The 16,079-nt window shown below is 42.6% G+C and overlaps 1 protein-coding gene across 2 annotated transcripts in view; it reads left to right on the forward strand.

The window, feature by feature from the left end:
* LHFPL1 (LHFPL tetraspan subfamily member 1) overlaps positions 1-8,852 on the forward strand; it is a 46,912-nt gene extending 38,060 nt beyond the window's left edge. For both annotated transcript variants that reach the window (XM_025853719.2, XM_073885771.1), the window contains one exon: positions 7,890-8,852. In XM_025853719.2, coding sequence (XP_025709504.1) covers positions 7,890-8,071 — 182 coding nt within the window. In that variant the 3' untranslated portion in view covers positions 8,072-8,852. The remainder of the gene's footprint in view (positions 1-7,889) is intronic.
* Positions 8,853-16,079: the final 7,227 nt, after the last annotated feature.

The raw sequence follows: 16,079 nt of genomic DNA on the forward strand, positions 1-16,079 counted from the left end.
TCTCTGCATATCTGTTCTGTCTGCTCTGGAAGGTGAGGTTGAGGGCAATATGTTGGTTCCCATTGCAGGTCCTCCTCCATCCTTGGGGTCACTTTTTCCTTTATTTTGTCTGTAAGGCTAGAGCAGTGTCTCTCAAGTTCCCCGGTTATTGGAGTATATTAGATGATAAAACAGATGTCAATATCGTTCCCTTGCATTCTACCTGAACCACCTCCCCAAATCCTGACTCCATGAGTTCCTAGAATTTGGATGTCATCTTTGTAGGAATACAGTCCCCAGTCCACACCCTGGAGCTGTTTACATTGTTAAACAGCTTTATCCCTTGTTATCCTACCCCAAACTCCAAGCTACTTCACAGTTCTTAACCCCTCCATTAGCCTCTTTCTTACCACAAGTCCAGGGCTCCTTACCTCTGATCCTGGGTCACAAGCATGCCTTTTCCTGGAGTATTAGATCCCAGAACTAGATTTTTGCAAAAATTTGTGTCAAATCAAAACTTCATATATCTGAAGATTCCATTTCATTGCATCTAGCGCTAGTCAGTGTTGGAACTGTTAGTGGTCATTATGTACTTGCTATGTCCTTGCTTCCCTGTCTCTTCCTCCAAACTTTCGGGACCCTAGATTTCCATCAGATGATTTTTCTAAAAGGGAAGACTTGAGAAACCCAAAAGACAGACTTACCTCACTCTTTTTAAATGAAGACTTTAAAAAAGAAATTTAAGATTCATAGCAAAATTGAGGGGAAGGTGCAGAGATTTTCCATATGCTCCCTGTCCCCACACATGCATAGCCTCTCCCACTATCAACATCCTTCACCAGAGTGTGGTACACTTGTCACAGTTGATGAACCTATATTGACACACCATAGTCACCTAAAGTCCATAGTTTCCATTATGGTTCACTCTTGGTGCTGCACCTTCTATACATTTGCACACATATATATTGACATGTATCCACCATTATACTATCCTGCAGAGTATTTTCACTGCTCTACCAACCCTCCATGCCCTGCCTATTCATCCCTCCCAAAACCTACCAACTCATGGCAACCATTGATCCTTTTACAATCTCCATAGTTTTTTCTGTTTTCAGATGTCATATAGTTGGAATATATAGATAGATGATGATAGATAGGTAGATATAGATATAGCCTTTTCAGATTGGCTTTTCACTTAGTAATACATATTTAAGTTTCCTTCTTGTCTTTTGTGGCTTGATAGCTCACTTCTTTTTAGTGTTTAATAATATTCCATTGTCTTGTGCCCATAGTTAATTTATCCATTCACCTATTGAAGGATATATTGGTTGATTCCAAGTTTTAGCAATTATGAATAAAGTTGCTATAAACATCGTTGTGCAGGTTTTTGTGTGGACATAAGTTTTCAACTCCTTTGGGTAAATACTAAAGAGCATGATTGCTGGATCATATGGTATAAGTATCTTTAGTCTTATAAGAAATGGTCAAACTGTCTTTCTTTGAATTAGTTCTCTAGCAGTGTTGGCTCCTTTTTTTTTTTAAGATTTTTATTTATTTATTGAGAGACAGAGAGAATGGTGGAGAGAGAGCATAAGAGGGAAGAAGGTCAGAGGGAGAAGCAGACTCCCTGCTGAGCAGGGAGCCCGATCCTGGGACTCCAGGATCATGACCTGAGCCAAAGGCAGTTGCTTAACCAACTGAGCCACCCAGGCGCCCTAGCAGTGTTGGCTTCTAAGCTGGCATTCTGAGCATGCCCTCTGCAAAGAGAGCCTCTCTGTTAGACTCTTTCCTACTCTGATTCCCAATCCTGATGCCCACACGAATACTAGACCCCACCAAAAGCATCAGCCTGTGGCTTACTCCTCCCAGTAGTTCATAATGATCCATTTACAGTAGGCCAGATACCATGTCCCTAAGGACATAGGACTTGGGCTCTATGGAGGGGGTTCAGTTTAAGTAGCAGCCAGTGACAATTTGTTCTCTAAACAGCAGAGATGTAATAATCTAACTTAATGCTGAATCAAAGAAAATAGAGTCAAACTCCAAACCAATTTGATTTGCAACTTGGAATAAAAGCAACATGTCTTGATTTAAATGTCAGGCCCACTGCTGAGTGATGATTTAATAACTTTTATGAGGGATCTTGTCATAGCAAATTCAACACTGGACTAGAATGACTCACAGATAGAGTGTTAGAAATTATACAGAAGAGCACAAAAAAGAACAGGCTTCTCTTAGGGCTCCTCTAGAAACTTTTGCATAAAGCTAATTTGCAGTTAGGACTTCTTTTCTCCTCCTATCCTACCACCCAGTCTTTCTCTTCACAGATACCTATGCATGCATGTAAAGACAATCCCCAGCTGTGATGTCAGCTCACTGCATTATTTTCTGAGGACACGAGAACAATTCTAGCATGGAGGCTCAGAATTGGTGCAGTTAATCTGAAAGGTGAAGCAGCAGTGAGCCTGGTTATTTCTGAAAGGGACCTCAAGAACTCATCTGGTCTTTACTGCTCTGTCTTCAGATGGGTACTTAACTACTTTCTCTGATTTTAAAGGTGAGAGAACTGAAGTCCTGTGGGGTTAAGAGATTTCTTCAAAGACTCCTGTCTCCTGACTCCCAGGGAATCAGTGCTTCCTCCTGCATACCTTGTGAGATATCTTTCCTTGACCTTCCCCAGCTTCCCCTGGGCTAACATACTAGAATGCTCAAAGCTGACCATGCCCCAGTTCCAGTCATCTTCCCAGGTCAATAGGAAAGCATGCACAGCTGTTCTTAAGGAAAAAGATTCCATTCTGTTGGCCTAATTGTTCAGTTATCAAGATTCATTTTGGAGGTAATTCAAAGTGTAAATATATCGTGTTTGCCTAGATGAGGGTTGCTTAACCTCAAAAATACTGACATTTTTGGCCAGATCATTTTTTTGTTGTTGTTGAGGGAGGCTGTTTTATGCATTGTTGGGTGTGTACCAGCATCCTTGCCCTCTGGTTAACTGGTCTCTTACTACAGTATACAACTGCCTCCAATCCCTTTTATATAGAGATTTTAAGTTAATCTTCCCAAACTATACCTCTAACTCAGTCATTCTTAATGGGAAGCAATCCACTCCACCCCCACTCCCAGGGATGCTTGACAATGTCTGTTGATATTTTCAGTTTCCACAACTCGGGGTGGGGGGTGGATAAGTTGCAGACATCTAGTAGGTAGGAGCCAGGGTGCTACAATACACAAGACAACCCTCCCACTCCACCTCACCTCACCCCCATACACCAAAGATTTTTTTTTTTGGCCCAAAATATCTATAGTGCCAAGCCTGAGAAACCTTCTTCTATCATGTCATCCTCTAGTCAGAAAATTTCCATTGTTCCCCATTGCTTGTGGGAAAGATGCCAGATTTCATGGGTCCTCCTGGTCTATATTCAGCTTATTATTTGCCAACTAGAGCTCCTTATCTGAAGCAACTCTGAATGGAGTACTGTTTCTGAAACATGTGGTCAAATTTATCACTTACATAACTTTGCTCACACCAACCACTCCGACTGCCTAGAATGCCCACTTCCCACTGCTAAAGTCAAGTTGAAATGCTATCTTCTCTGTAAAACACTACGTGATCCTGAATTCTCCCAGATACAAATAATTCTTTTCCTAGATGTTCCTGTAGTATTTCCATTATATGTCTCTTAAAGCATTTATCGTGTTCATAGTAGAATGGAAATTTTGAGTTGGAAGGGGATTTTAAAAATATGTCCAGCAATGGGGCACCTGGGTGGCTAGGTCAGTTAAGCATCTGCCTTTGGCTCAGGTCCTGATCTCAGGGTCCTGGGATCGAGCCCCACATTGGGCTCCCCACTCAGTGTGGAGTCTGCTTCTCCCTCTCCCTCTGTGTTCTCTCTCTCTCTTTCTTGCTCTCTCTCAAGTAAATAAATAAAATCTTAAAAAAAAAAAATCTGTCCAGCAAAATTCCCTTCACTCAAAGAAAAGGAAACCGAGACCCAGAAAGCTGAAGTGATTAGTTGAAGGCACACTTTTCCATAAGTCTTGGACCATAGTAACTTGTATCCTTGGCTCCACTCTCCTGGCATGGTTGAAATAGGTGACCATGGACTTTCAGTCTTGGTACTCACATCTAAACTCTGACACTTGTACGTCGGCAGAGTAATTTTTCTTTCTGAGACTCTGTTTTCTCAGCTGAAAATATGATTATTATGAAAATAATCATGGCTGTTGTGAGAATCAAATGAGATGGTATATTCAAAATGTGTGGCACATGGAAGGTACTTAATAAATATTTGTTAGATGAATAGAAGAATCAACAGTGCTTTAGGGAGTAAGATTTAAGGATTGGTGATGGTCAATGGGACTTCACTAAAACGTGATTGGAGATAAAGGGTGGTTACTGTTCCCTATTTTGCACCCTTCCATAGAAAACACAAATTCCTCTGTAGGCCATCAGACCAGTGTCCAAGCTTTCTGTGGAGTAGGTGAATACTGACAGCAGCTCTCAACTTGAAGATGTAGTTCTTGAAAGGTTTGCTTTTTTTCTCCCCTTTTGCAATGCTACTGATGCAACCTCTCTATTCCCTCAAGCAAATAACAGGTAGGATTGTGGGGAAAGGGTTGGATAGAAGATATGTTTCCTCTATTTCTCCTTGGCTCCCCGTATGGCAGCAGCCTGGAGCTTAGGTGCTGTTCAGTGGCCTAATAGGAGTCTCTGTGAGAGGAAACTCTGATTGCATTTGGTGTGGCCATGGGAGCACTTTGGTGCGGCCATGGGAGCACTTTGGTGCTGGCTCCTAACCCTGTGATACCTGGTTTTGACATGACTTCGATAAAGTTTATTGAAGCCCTTCTAGCCAGCTCTTCACTCTGGAGCTGCCCAGTCTGTCAGCTTTCTTCCTGCCTAGGGCTTTGGGGTAACGCCATGCTATGCATTTATTCCTTTCATTTACAGAAACAAGTCTTTCCCTAGTCCCAGGGTGCATGTATCTAATAAAAATATCCCTGCTACTCTAATGGCGGGGGGGGGGGGGAGGTGACCTGACAAGCAACTGAAGAAATAGAATAAGACTTCTGATGCCTTGTCTAGACTAGATTGGGAGCATGCCAGAGAGGAGGAAGTTGCCTGACAGTGGGTCTACCCCAGAGCTGGCTCTTGTCTACTCTACCATGTGAGCACAGGAGATTTTGGTTAGAGGGGCTATGGGAGTAGCTCAGGTGAATCTATTACAAATTAACTTAGGAGCCCCCTCTTTAGGGCTTATAGGTCAAGGGTCCTGTAAGAGAAAAAAAAATGACTTTTGGGAGGATGAGGAAACCAGTAGAGAGGACAGAGTACCAGACTGAGAGTAAAGAGATGGTCTAGATCCCTGCCTCTACCTCTCTGCTTCTGAGAGAGTTCCTAGGGCTATCAACTAAGCCTCACATTCCTGTCTGTGAACTGAGTACAATAAAACCTTCAACCTTCCTCCTAAGGATGGCAGAAGTTGAAGGTTTGCCCATCTCTAGAGTTTTCACCTTGCGAAACCCAAAGCATTATATAAAACCTCCTACTTTTAGTGAGTATGTGTGTATGTCTAAAAGGAGGTGTGACAAGTTGGGGGGAGGTTACAAATTTATTGGCTGCTTGCCTCAATATGGTATTCTTCAGTTTACTCTTTCCAGAGTCCCGCCATTATTTTTCATGTTGAGGCCACTTTATAGACAGTTGAATTATTTTCTCTTTCAAATTCACTCCATCTAAGGATTGCATTGTTTCCATATCTACTGTAGTCTGGCTCTCAGTATAATTTTTGGTGGGGCCATGGGATTTCGAGTAGTTATATGACTGCCTCCATCTATTGGTAAAGTACTATCTCTGCTGAAGAACTAAAATTTGACATTTGTCATGGCAGGGGATAAGGGATTCACTCTTTCATTTAAGTATAGAAGGAAATATACACAGTGCTAATAAGGGCCTTTGATGAAGGAATTTGAATTACGGAGGTCAGAGAAGGCTTCGCTAAGGAATTAATGATTGGGCTGAGCTTCGAAGAATGACTGAATATTGACTAGGCAAAGAGAGTGGTGGGAAATATTTGTATACATGTGCATATGCAGTAAGCATTTTAAGCAACAGAATATGCATAGGCCTTACGGTGGGAAGGACTGTAGCACATTCCAGAAACAAATAGAATAATACTGCAGCTGCTTTTATAACTTTAACAAAAAATTTAAGCCATAGATTTGTATGTTGAAGATTAAAAATGCAAGTATACCCATATTTGGAGTATTGTTAGGCTAAAACATGCATAGTGAGCACCCACTGTTGACAGAGCATGGGAGGTATTATCAAGAAAAAAACAAATACATCTGCACTGTTGAGCCAACAGTCTGGAAGGGGGTAAAGGGCAAATAAAAATATGTCATATGCAAATTTTCCTCCCAAAATTTTGTCCAACAGGTACACTCATGTAAGGGATATATAGACAAACTCCTGGAGGGCTACTTGGTTGAGATGACTTGAGCCTACTGGGATTAATCTGGAAAAGCTTCCTGGAAGTTCTGGATAGTGTTCTGAGGAAGATATGAATTGGTGAATAAGAGGGAAGAAGCTGTTTCTGGCAGGAGAAACAGTATGAATAATAATTTGGTGGTGGTAGGAACACTATTTCTGAGGTGAGAAATTTGGGATAAATTAGGTTGGCCTGAATGGAGGAGCAAAGCAGCCTAAATTGGGGCCATGTTATACTCTTTATATGACATGCCAAATAGTCAGCTAAAAGAAGGAAAATTAAGGTTCACTGAGCACCATGTGAACAAAGACAATTGGTTATTAAAAAGTAAATTATCAAGATCAGTCTTGACATCTCCAGCTGACCAACTATAGTCAAGACTAGCTTTCTGCAAGACTGTGAGGTAGGTGAAGGTCACTGCCTACCTCTTTTCTTGGGGCCTCTCTACAATTTTCTACCACTGACATCTACTCCAATTTCTGGAGTCTTGTTTGCTTAGGCACTTGATTTTAACAATTAGTTGTTACTCTGTTCCCTTAAAAATTAATAGCTCTCCTTTCTTTGGGCATTGACATTTTCTGAGGGAAAATTCTCTGAGAAAACATAAATACTTCAAAGGACAGAATCTACCTCTGATAGAAAGGCAGGTGGTGGAGTGGATGTTTTTGAGCAGGTGACCTTTCCTATTACCCTTTAAATTGAAACTGCCGCCTTACAAGCTTGGCCTTGATTCCAGTGCATATTTCTTCCCTGGATACTGAAAGGGTAGGTTAAGATAAAGGCATGTAGCAAGGGGCAAGGGATTTTTATTTGTTTTTGTGCCTGTCAAATCTCCTGATGATGCAGAATACAGTTCTTTGGAAATAGTCCATGCATGGCAGCACATCTGTGTGGAGAAAAAGGTAGAGCTTTAGAGTCAAGATTAGCCAGGGTTTATATCCTGACTCTATTGCTGTCTAGCTGTGTGATTTTTCACAATTAATTTAACCTGTGCCTCAGTTACCTCATCTTATATAAAACAGGGATAATAAGAGGGCATATCTCACATAGTTATTGTAATGATCAATGGGATGTATGTGTAAGGAGTTTAGCATAGTTCTTGACACTTGATCAAGTTGTTCTTGTCATCAGTTTCATTAGCAGCATCACCACCGCTACCACCCACACCACCCCCAGGTTCCTACTGTAACAGAATAAAATTCTATAACTTCTTGCTAAAGCAAATACCAGCCATCAGCAAAAGAGGAAAGGAGGAAACAGGAAGCCCAGTTGCACTCACACATTTACATTAACTGTGATTACTGTAATCACATTACATTAATGTGATTGTAATGTATCACATTACATGTTGTGTAACACCCCAAGGAGAACGTGTGAGAAGGCAAACCAACCCTCATGTCTCTGTCCCTATTTCTACAGGTACCTGTCGGCTTGGCTGGGCCTATTACTGTGCTGGAGGTGGAGCAGCTGCAGCCATGTTGATCTGCACCTGGCTCTCTTGCTTTGCTGGAAGAAACCCCAAGCCTGTCATGTTGGCGGAGAGCATCATGAGGAACACCAATTCTTACACCATGGAGCTTGACCACTGCCTCAAACCTTGAGTTTTGGCAGAAGATTGGAGAGGGTGGGAAAGAGAAGGGAAGAGGGCCTTGAAAAGAGGCACTAAGACTAGGCCACTTGCTACCCGCCTGCTACTAGTGTAGCCTCATGTTTGCATGCTTTTTAAATCACCAGTCATTCATTTTCACTTTCCCTTAAGCCATTGGGTCAGTGGCTATTTACAAAATTCATCAAGAGCAATGATTCTCTCAAACATTTACCCAGCTGGTGAGTACCCACTAGCCCTCAAGTCCCAAAGTGTTCCTTTGTGCAAAGTAAGGAGAAGACCTCACCTGAAACGTAACTTCACAATCAAGCAGATCTTCAGAGATCTACAGCTCCTGTCTATCACTTAAATGTTGTGTAAGAACACATGTGCAAGGAAGGACCAGGAGACGGACAGGGCTGGTTCCTACCACTCCATGCATATGGCCCTCCCCCTGATATTTATTGCCATCTCCAAACATCTATGGAGTGCCATTGCTCAAAATTTTGTGACTTTCTCAGGACTATACCTTGACTCTTCCTATTTTCTCCTGCTTCTCTTCCTTTCCAGTTGTGTGGAAGCTTGTGGGGAGGGTGACTCCCAATGGGGAAAATATTAATCAAGGATGACTGCATATAGTCTAAGACCCCTTCCTTATTATGCCTTAGAATAGTCGTAAGAGTTCATTTTGTGTTTTGGCTGGGTGACTGGCATCAAAATAGTGGCAAGTATTCCCTAGTCCCTTATAGATACAGAAATGGTGTTCATCCAAAGTTCTGAGCAGAGACTAGCATTTCTTGTACATTCAATAAACATGAATTCACAATGATGATGACAAGGTTGTTTCTGCTGGCTCCTTATTAAAATTTCTAGTAGAGTTCATTTTTATTGACTAGGAAATTCACAGTGGTCTTTTGCCCCTATAGCCATTCCTAGCATGATACAAGTTTCTCTGCCTGTTTCAAAGACTGCTCATCAAATGCTTTCCCCTCCATCTGGGGAGAATTAGACATGAGAGAACACAGCTTTGGTGTCACCTAGGGCTGATGTATTTTTAGGGCTGGCCTCCATCCCATCTGTGCTCAAGTCTGATGGATGGTGTAGAAGAACTTGGTGTCTCCCGGGGACAGAATTTGTCTCCCCCACCCCAATTAATTCAGGCCAGCTCTATTGTTCCATAACTATCGCTTTAGGGATTAGGGAGAGCCTGTGACTCAAAAGGCCAGCTCATCTGTTTCTATTCTTAATCGCTCCAGAGTGGTTTGGGTACAGCCCTACCTAGAAGGGGAGAAATGGCCAAAACTGGCCTCATTAGTTACATGCCATTTCAAGAAGGGTCAGGGTCCTGATATTGACCTTATGTAGGTAAGTGAATTCAAGCATATACTTCATGAGCTCATTCATTCGTCTAGTCACTCATTCAGGACACATCCCTTGGGTATCCTACTATATGCCACATTCTGTGCTAACTGCTGTGGATAAAAGGAAGAAGAAACGCTTACCCTCAAAGAGAGAGTGGTGGGCGTTGACAGACATGTAGATAAATAATTGCCAGTGTGTTAAGTGCTAGTAAGTGAAGAAGAGGGGCCTAAAGGATCACGCAGAGAGGCTATTAAACCAACTTGGGGTAAAGGGATGCATGAGAAAACTTCATAGAAAAGATGATGCCTAAGATAAGTCTGAGAACTGAGTAGGGGCAATTAGTCAGCAAAGGCAAGAGTGTACTAGAAGAAGGAGCAGGAGCACGAAGACATGAAAGAGTATGGCACCATCATGAAAGCAATGAATAGGGTTGTAAAAAGGGAGGTGGTAAAAATGAAGCTGAAAAGGGAGATACTACCCAGATTCCATGAGGCTTTCTACACCAGGATAAAGAGTTTGGATTTTATCCTAAAGGATCACCCCGAAAGGGAAGTGACATGAACATATTTGTGTTTTTTCAAAAATCAGTTTGACAACAGTGAGGAGAATGAAAGAGAATAGGGAGAAATGAGAGATATTTCAGTAAAACCAAGTGTAAAACGATCCAGTCCTGACTAACGTAGTAACTGTGGGGCTCGAGCAGATGGATGAATTTGAAAGAAGCTATTTAGGAATTAGATTAGGTCCCACAGTACTTAGTCTAATGGATATGTGTAGTTGAGGGTGAGTGAAAGTTTGGGGATGACCACTTTGGGATATGGGTGGTTCTTATTACCAAGATGGGGAATACAAGAGGAATAACATAGTGAGGAACTGATGACTGAATTCATGTCAAGAATTATCTTCCTCGTGGAACTGGATTACGTGTTTAAGGTAAGGCAAGTTGAACACATCTCATTGGAAGGGAAGACGTGTACTTGGGTTTGCAATTGTAAGAAAGATGACTAAGAACAGGTAAAACAAAAATGGAACCAGCTCAAGCCTCGTTTTTATTATGTAGAAATAATAAGGCAACTTTAATTTAGGAAACCCCAAGATACGGAGAGTATGTCAAGCATTTGAGAAAAGGCAGACTACTCTCCTTAGAAAAGACAGATCAGGTGATCTCTCTTCTCAGGATAGGGAACCTCCTGAAATTCTGTGGGATGGAATTTGTGTGAGTGGTATGAATCTTTAAGCCAAGGTCTTGGCAAGAAACAGATGGCATATTCAGTAAGGTATACTTAGCTGAGATGAGCTTAATGCAGGGACCGTTTATGGTGGTATGTGTAGGATTAAAGGAACCTGCCAGTGCTGGTGAGACAAACAGATACTATGAACAACGGGGAGCTGTTATCACCTATAAGCCTGAAAGGGCAAGGGGAAGAAAGTGTGTTATTGGAACCCAGCAAGAGCTATACGGGTGCAAGCGGGGGAGCTGCCTAAAGAGCTATGGCTTTAGGTAGCACAATGTGGACTCTGCTTAAATGCAACACAGCCGGGAGGGAGACAGGGGCAGAAAATCTGCATGTCTCACTCTCTTGCCACTCTGATCTCCTGCCAGTGTCCACCATTATCCAGACCCAGCCAGATGCCAGCTGGTAAGGAAGCCTGTTGCTACAGTCCACGGAGGTCAGCTTTGGCACAGAACATGGCAGAGAAGGGCAGAGAAATAACCTTGGGGGGTGTGAGGGGCAAACGGAAAATAACAGCTCAGTGAGTGTACTTGGCCCTTGACACTGTCATTCCCTTACACATTGCTCTCCAGGAAGCCTTAATTTGCTGCCCAACATGGCCCAGACACCTGAACACACTGGGAAGTAGTTACACCCTAAAGAGGGGACTGAGCAGGAAGGAGTTAATTCCATTTTAAGAACCATTTTAAATGACTGTCACCTTGTATAAGGTACTAGTTAGTTGGAATGTTTCCTCTCTTTTTCCAGGGAAAGGAGATAGGATTTAAAAGGATTTTTTTTTTTTCCTGTGAGGAAACCAGGCCTTCAGGGGCTTATACTAACAGAGGGGTCCAGCCCCTTGTTCAATTTGAATTTAAATTCCTTTCTGCCTGTGTCTGGTTTCTTTGCTGTTAAGCCATGTTTTTGCGTAGATGTCTGACTAGCCTGTTTCCCCCCCCCCCCCCCCCCCTGGCCTGGAGTAGTCTCTTGAAAGCTAAGCCCGCCTCCTCTGGCTGCTGTTGAACAGAGAGGAAGTAGAGCCCATGGTTCAAGTGGAGGGTCAAATGAGTCAAGTGAGGACCTTAGAGACAGTGGTTTGTCCCATGCCTGGCTGGCTGACATGCTCCCCACCTGTGTACACAGATGGAGTGACGAACCATGGGTCCTTTACGACTCCTGGAAACACATAGATCTTCTTGGAGGGGTGACAGGAGGGAGGCTAGTCACCTGGACAAGCTCACAATCCGCTGGGTATTTCATAAGAGCTCATTTAGCAGGACATTCTTTCAGGAAAGAATGACAGATTGGCAGTAACTGCCCAATTCACATGCCTTCTTGTCTATAAGGTTATAGTTTCTACACCTGGGGTGGCCCTTGGTATACTGCAAGTGTTAAGTCACTCAGGTGTGTCTTAGACGATGTCCTCTCCCTAATGTTGTCCCTCATTATCCCTGGTCCCAAGGGAGTAGCTGCTTCCGTTCCCTTGCAGCTACTCGTGACTGCCAGGCACTGATACCCTGCCTTGCCAAGATGGAAAGGAAACGAAGATGGAAAGGCTCTGACCTCTGGGTAAGAGGTTTCCGGTTTCTGCAAGAATTAGTGGCAATATGGGGGTTTTGCTGGATGAGGGGAAACCCTAGGAAGAGGAGGGGGTGGGGCAGCTGCTGAGAGGCACAGGCTTCATAAACTGTCAAACAAGGTGCACTGAGAGGGAGAGCCTGGCCCCTTCAAGTGTGACAAAGACACTTTCTTCAGTCTGGCTTTCACTTTTGGCAGAGGTAGTAATGTGGAGAAACTTCAGGGTGGTGTTTGGTCCCAAGGCAGCCTGTTGGCGGCGGGGGCGAGGGGGGGGGGCAGTTCCAAGAAAATTAGTGAATGCATTTTGTAAAAGATGGAAGGATCCCACTTGGTGGTTTGAGGGGAAAGGTGTGCTATTTCTAGAACGCACAATCAATCTCTTACCGGGCCCAGTAAAGCTTTCTTAGCTGACAGGAAGCAGGACCCTTTCAAGGAGTCATCTCCGCTCCATGTCCTTGGTTTAAAAGCATTTCCTGAGCTTAAGATACTTATTACTGGCCTCTCTTTCAGATGTAGAGATGTGTCTTTTCAGCTTCAATTTTCATTTTGTCTACTTATGAGATTAGGCTCTCCCAGGGTTGATCTCTTCTCTGAATGCATCAAACCCCCACTGAGCCCTCAAAGCTAACAGCGAAATAAACATTTGCTATGTGTGCACACAAATGATTTAGATTTTCATTATACAGCGCTGCTGATATGTCAGGAGGCAGAAGTAGGGGGAGACAAAATGCTTGGTTTTGACTGCAGCACCGTATCTTGTTCCTTCCTCCCTCTCTAGGAAGGAGGCCCCAGAGAACAGTACTTGGGAAAAGGGGGCATTGAGGCCAGCTGGCATCCATGAGGGCAGCCCACAATGTTGGCTCCTTTTCATGTAGTGCCTCCACTTACTGGAGAGATGGTGGCAACTACAGAAAAGGAAACAAAGCTGGTAGGAAGGTCAAGGGGAATAAAAGGGGGATAGATAAAGAGGTAAATATTGGAATGTTGGGAATATTTGCCCCTTCCCACTGTGGCCTATTAGAATCTCATTTGGTGGGGGTGCCTGGGTGCCTTAGTCAGTTAAACGTCTGCCTTCGCCTTAAATCATGATCCCAGAGTCCTGGGATCAAGGCCCACGTCTGGCTTCCTGCTCAATGGGGAGTCTGCTTCTCTTTCTCCCTCTGCCTGCCGCTCCCCCTGCTTGTGCTCAATATCGCTCCCTCCCCCACCCCGTCAAATAAATAGATAAAATCTTAAAAAAAGAATCTCATTTGGGGAATTTTGCAATTTTGCACTTCTTTCCAAAACATCTCTTTGTATCTTCTGAGCTAAAATACTGACCCCTAGACAACATGGTAGAATGAAGACTGTCTAGGCTTTGGAGTCAGGCAGATGGAGGTTTGAGTCCCAGCCCAAACATTTCCAAGCTGTGTCTCCTTGGGCAAATTACTTAACTTCTCTTTGTTTACCGAACTTTCTAAGACAGCATCTCCTATTTGCTTTGGCCTTCACATTCCCAGGAGCTATGGTAGGTATGTACCATTCAGCAGCTCCATACCTTTCACTTCACACTGATTATTCTAACACAGTGATTTGTAATTCTGGCTCACATTAGAATCCTCTGAGAAACTTTGAAAAAAGTTTGATGCCTAGGTCCCACCCCAGTTTAACTGAGTCACAGTCTCTGGGGGCCACTAGACTATCCCATCCCATTTTCATTTGGTACTTCATTCAATTGAGTACTTCAGCACGTGGCTTACTTCTTGTCTGCCATCCTTTTGGAAATTTCAACGTTCATGTGAACTTCTGTGTCAACTTCTTGGCCTCCAAGTTCTTTGGCTTCCTCGCCTCCAAGTATATTTTCTTTTACTTAATCTCTGCGGCTCCCACTCTTGAAATCAGCAAGAAAGTCACCAGCACCGAAATCTTGATTTTAAGCCTCCCATTCCTGACCAACACCTCTTATCCTTTCAGTTTATGTTCTTAATATCTCCACTCTATCAACTCTTTGATCCCATCTTGCTTACCCAATCTAGAGTCCTAGTTCATTAATGTAACCACCTCTTGAATAAATGTTCCATTCTTTTGCGCCTTTCATATATTTGTCCCACAAAGCCTTAATCCTGCTTAAATTTAGTAATCTTCCTGGTCTGTGCTTGTACCAATTACCCAACCATTGAGAGAGAAAAACAGTAACTGTTCTTGCACCTTTTCTCTGTCTACACCCACTCCCTTGATGAGTTCATCTAATCTCATGGCTTTAAATATCCCTACCCTTGCTACTCAGAGTGTGAGTTACCGTTCAAAAACATAGGAGTGCCTGAGAAATTTAGAATCTCGGGCCCCACCCCAGACCCACTGAATCATAATCTGCATTTTAACTAGATTCCCGGGTGCATTAAAATTTGAAAGGCTCTGATCTATACCAGTGGTCCTCAGCTCTGATTGCAAACTGGAGTCAGGTGGAAAGTTAAACCTTTGCTATTGCCCCGGCCCACTTTCAGAGGTTCTAATTTAAGTGGTCTAGGGTAGGGCCTGTGCATGCATAAATTTTGTAAGCCACTATGTGATTGTAATGTGCAGCCATGGTTGAAAACAACTGACTTAAATATTGACAGCTCCCCAATTAGTATCTTCTAGGCCAAACTTCTCCCATGAATTCCAGGCTCATAAGTCCAACTACATACTCCACATATCTACTTGGATGTCTAATAGGCTTTGCAAATTATACATATCCACAACCAAGATCCAAATCTTCCTCCTTAAACCTGCTTTTTGTAATTATCACCATCTTAGTAAGTGGCACCATACTTATTTGGTTACCCCCCCACCCCACCTCCTTTGGTGGCCCTTCTCATCCTTTTTTGGCTCTCCTGCCTCTGTTCTATCTCTTACTTTGTAAATGCTCTAGGGCACGTTGCTCCTTTCAAGATGCAGAATCTCCCCAGATGGTCTTATCTATATGATGATGACTTAAACATGGTTAGGTTGCTCAAATCTAACCTATGCAAAAGAAAATTCCTAGTTTTCTTTATCCCTTCTCTAACCATTGCTCCTGCCAAAAATTTGGAAGTAATCTCCGAGCCCTTTTCTTCCCTTGGTGCCTACCTCCAATCCAGGTGCAAGTTCTATCAGTTATACCTACAGACAACATTCCCTATCTGTTCATTTCTCCTATATTTACTGGTACCATCCTAAGACATTAATGATAAAAAGATATTAGCAAACTGGGACTAAAAGGAGGATATCCTAACCTGATAACAGATATCCAGCCTTCAACAAAAATCATACCAAATAATGAATTTTTAGAAACATTCTAATTTAAGTCAGTAAAAAGTCAATGAAAAATATTTCAGTCCACAACAGCAACCAAAAATATAATGTAGTTAAGACTAAATCTAACAAAAGATGCAGAGGAAGTTACAAAACATTACTGAAGGGCACAGGAAAAGACTAAAAGGAGAGATAAATATGTTTCATGAATTAAAAAAAACTTGATATCTCAGTGTGTCAGTTCTTTCTAAATGAATCTGTAAATTCCATGCAGTTCCAATAAATATTCCATCTGGTTTTTTTTTTTTTTTTTTTAGTGTAACTTGTTGATTTTCACATTTGGATTCAGATATCAAGACTTCATGCAAAGCTATAGTGATTGATAAGTATAATATTGACACAGGGATCAACAAATAGACTGATGGAACAGAATAGAGGAATTGCTATAGAGGAATAGAGGATTGCTATAGACTGAATTGTGTCCCCCCCTCCCCCAGATTCATATGCTGAAGCTCTAACTGAGAATGTGACTGTATTTGGAGGTGGACCTTTGGGAAGTAATTAGGTTTTGATGAGGTAATGAGGGTAGGGCACTCATGATAGGATTAGTGCCCTTAT

The sequence above is a fragment of the Callorhinus ursinus genome, unplaced genomic scaffold, assembly GCF_003265705.2.
Source record: "Callorhinus ursinus isolate GAN/ISIS: 27379988/994484 unplaced genomic scaffold, GSC_fseal_2.0 scaffold65, whole genome shotgun sequence".
In the NCBI taxonomy this organism is placed as follows: Eukaryota; Metazoa; Chordata; class Mammalia; order Carnivora; family Otariidae; genus Callorhinus; species Callorhinus ursinus.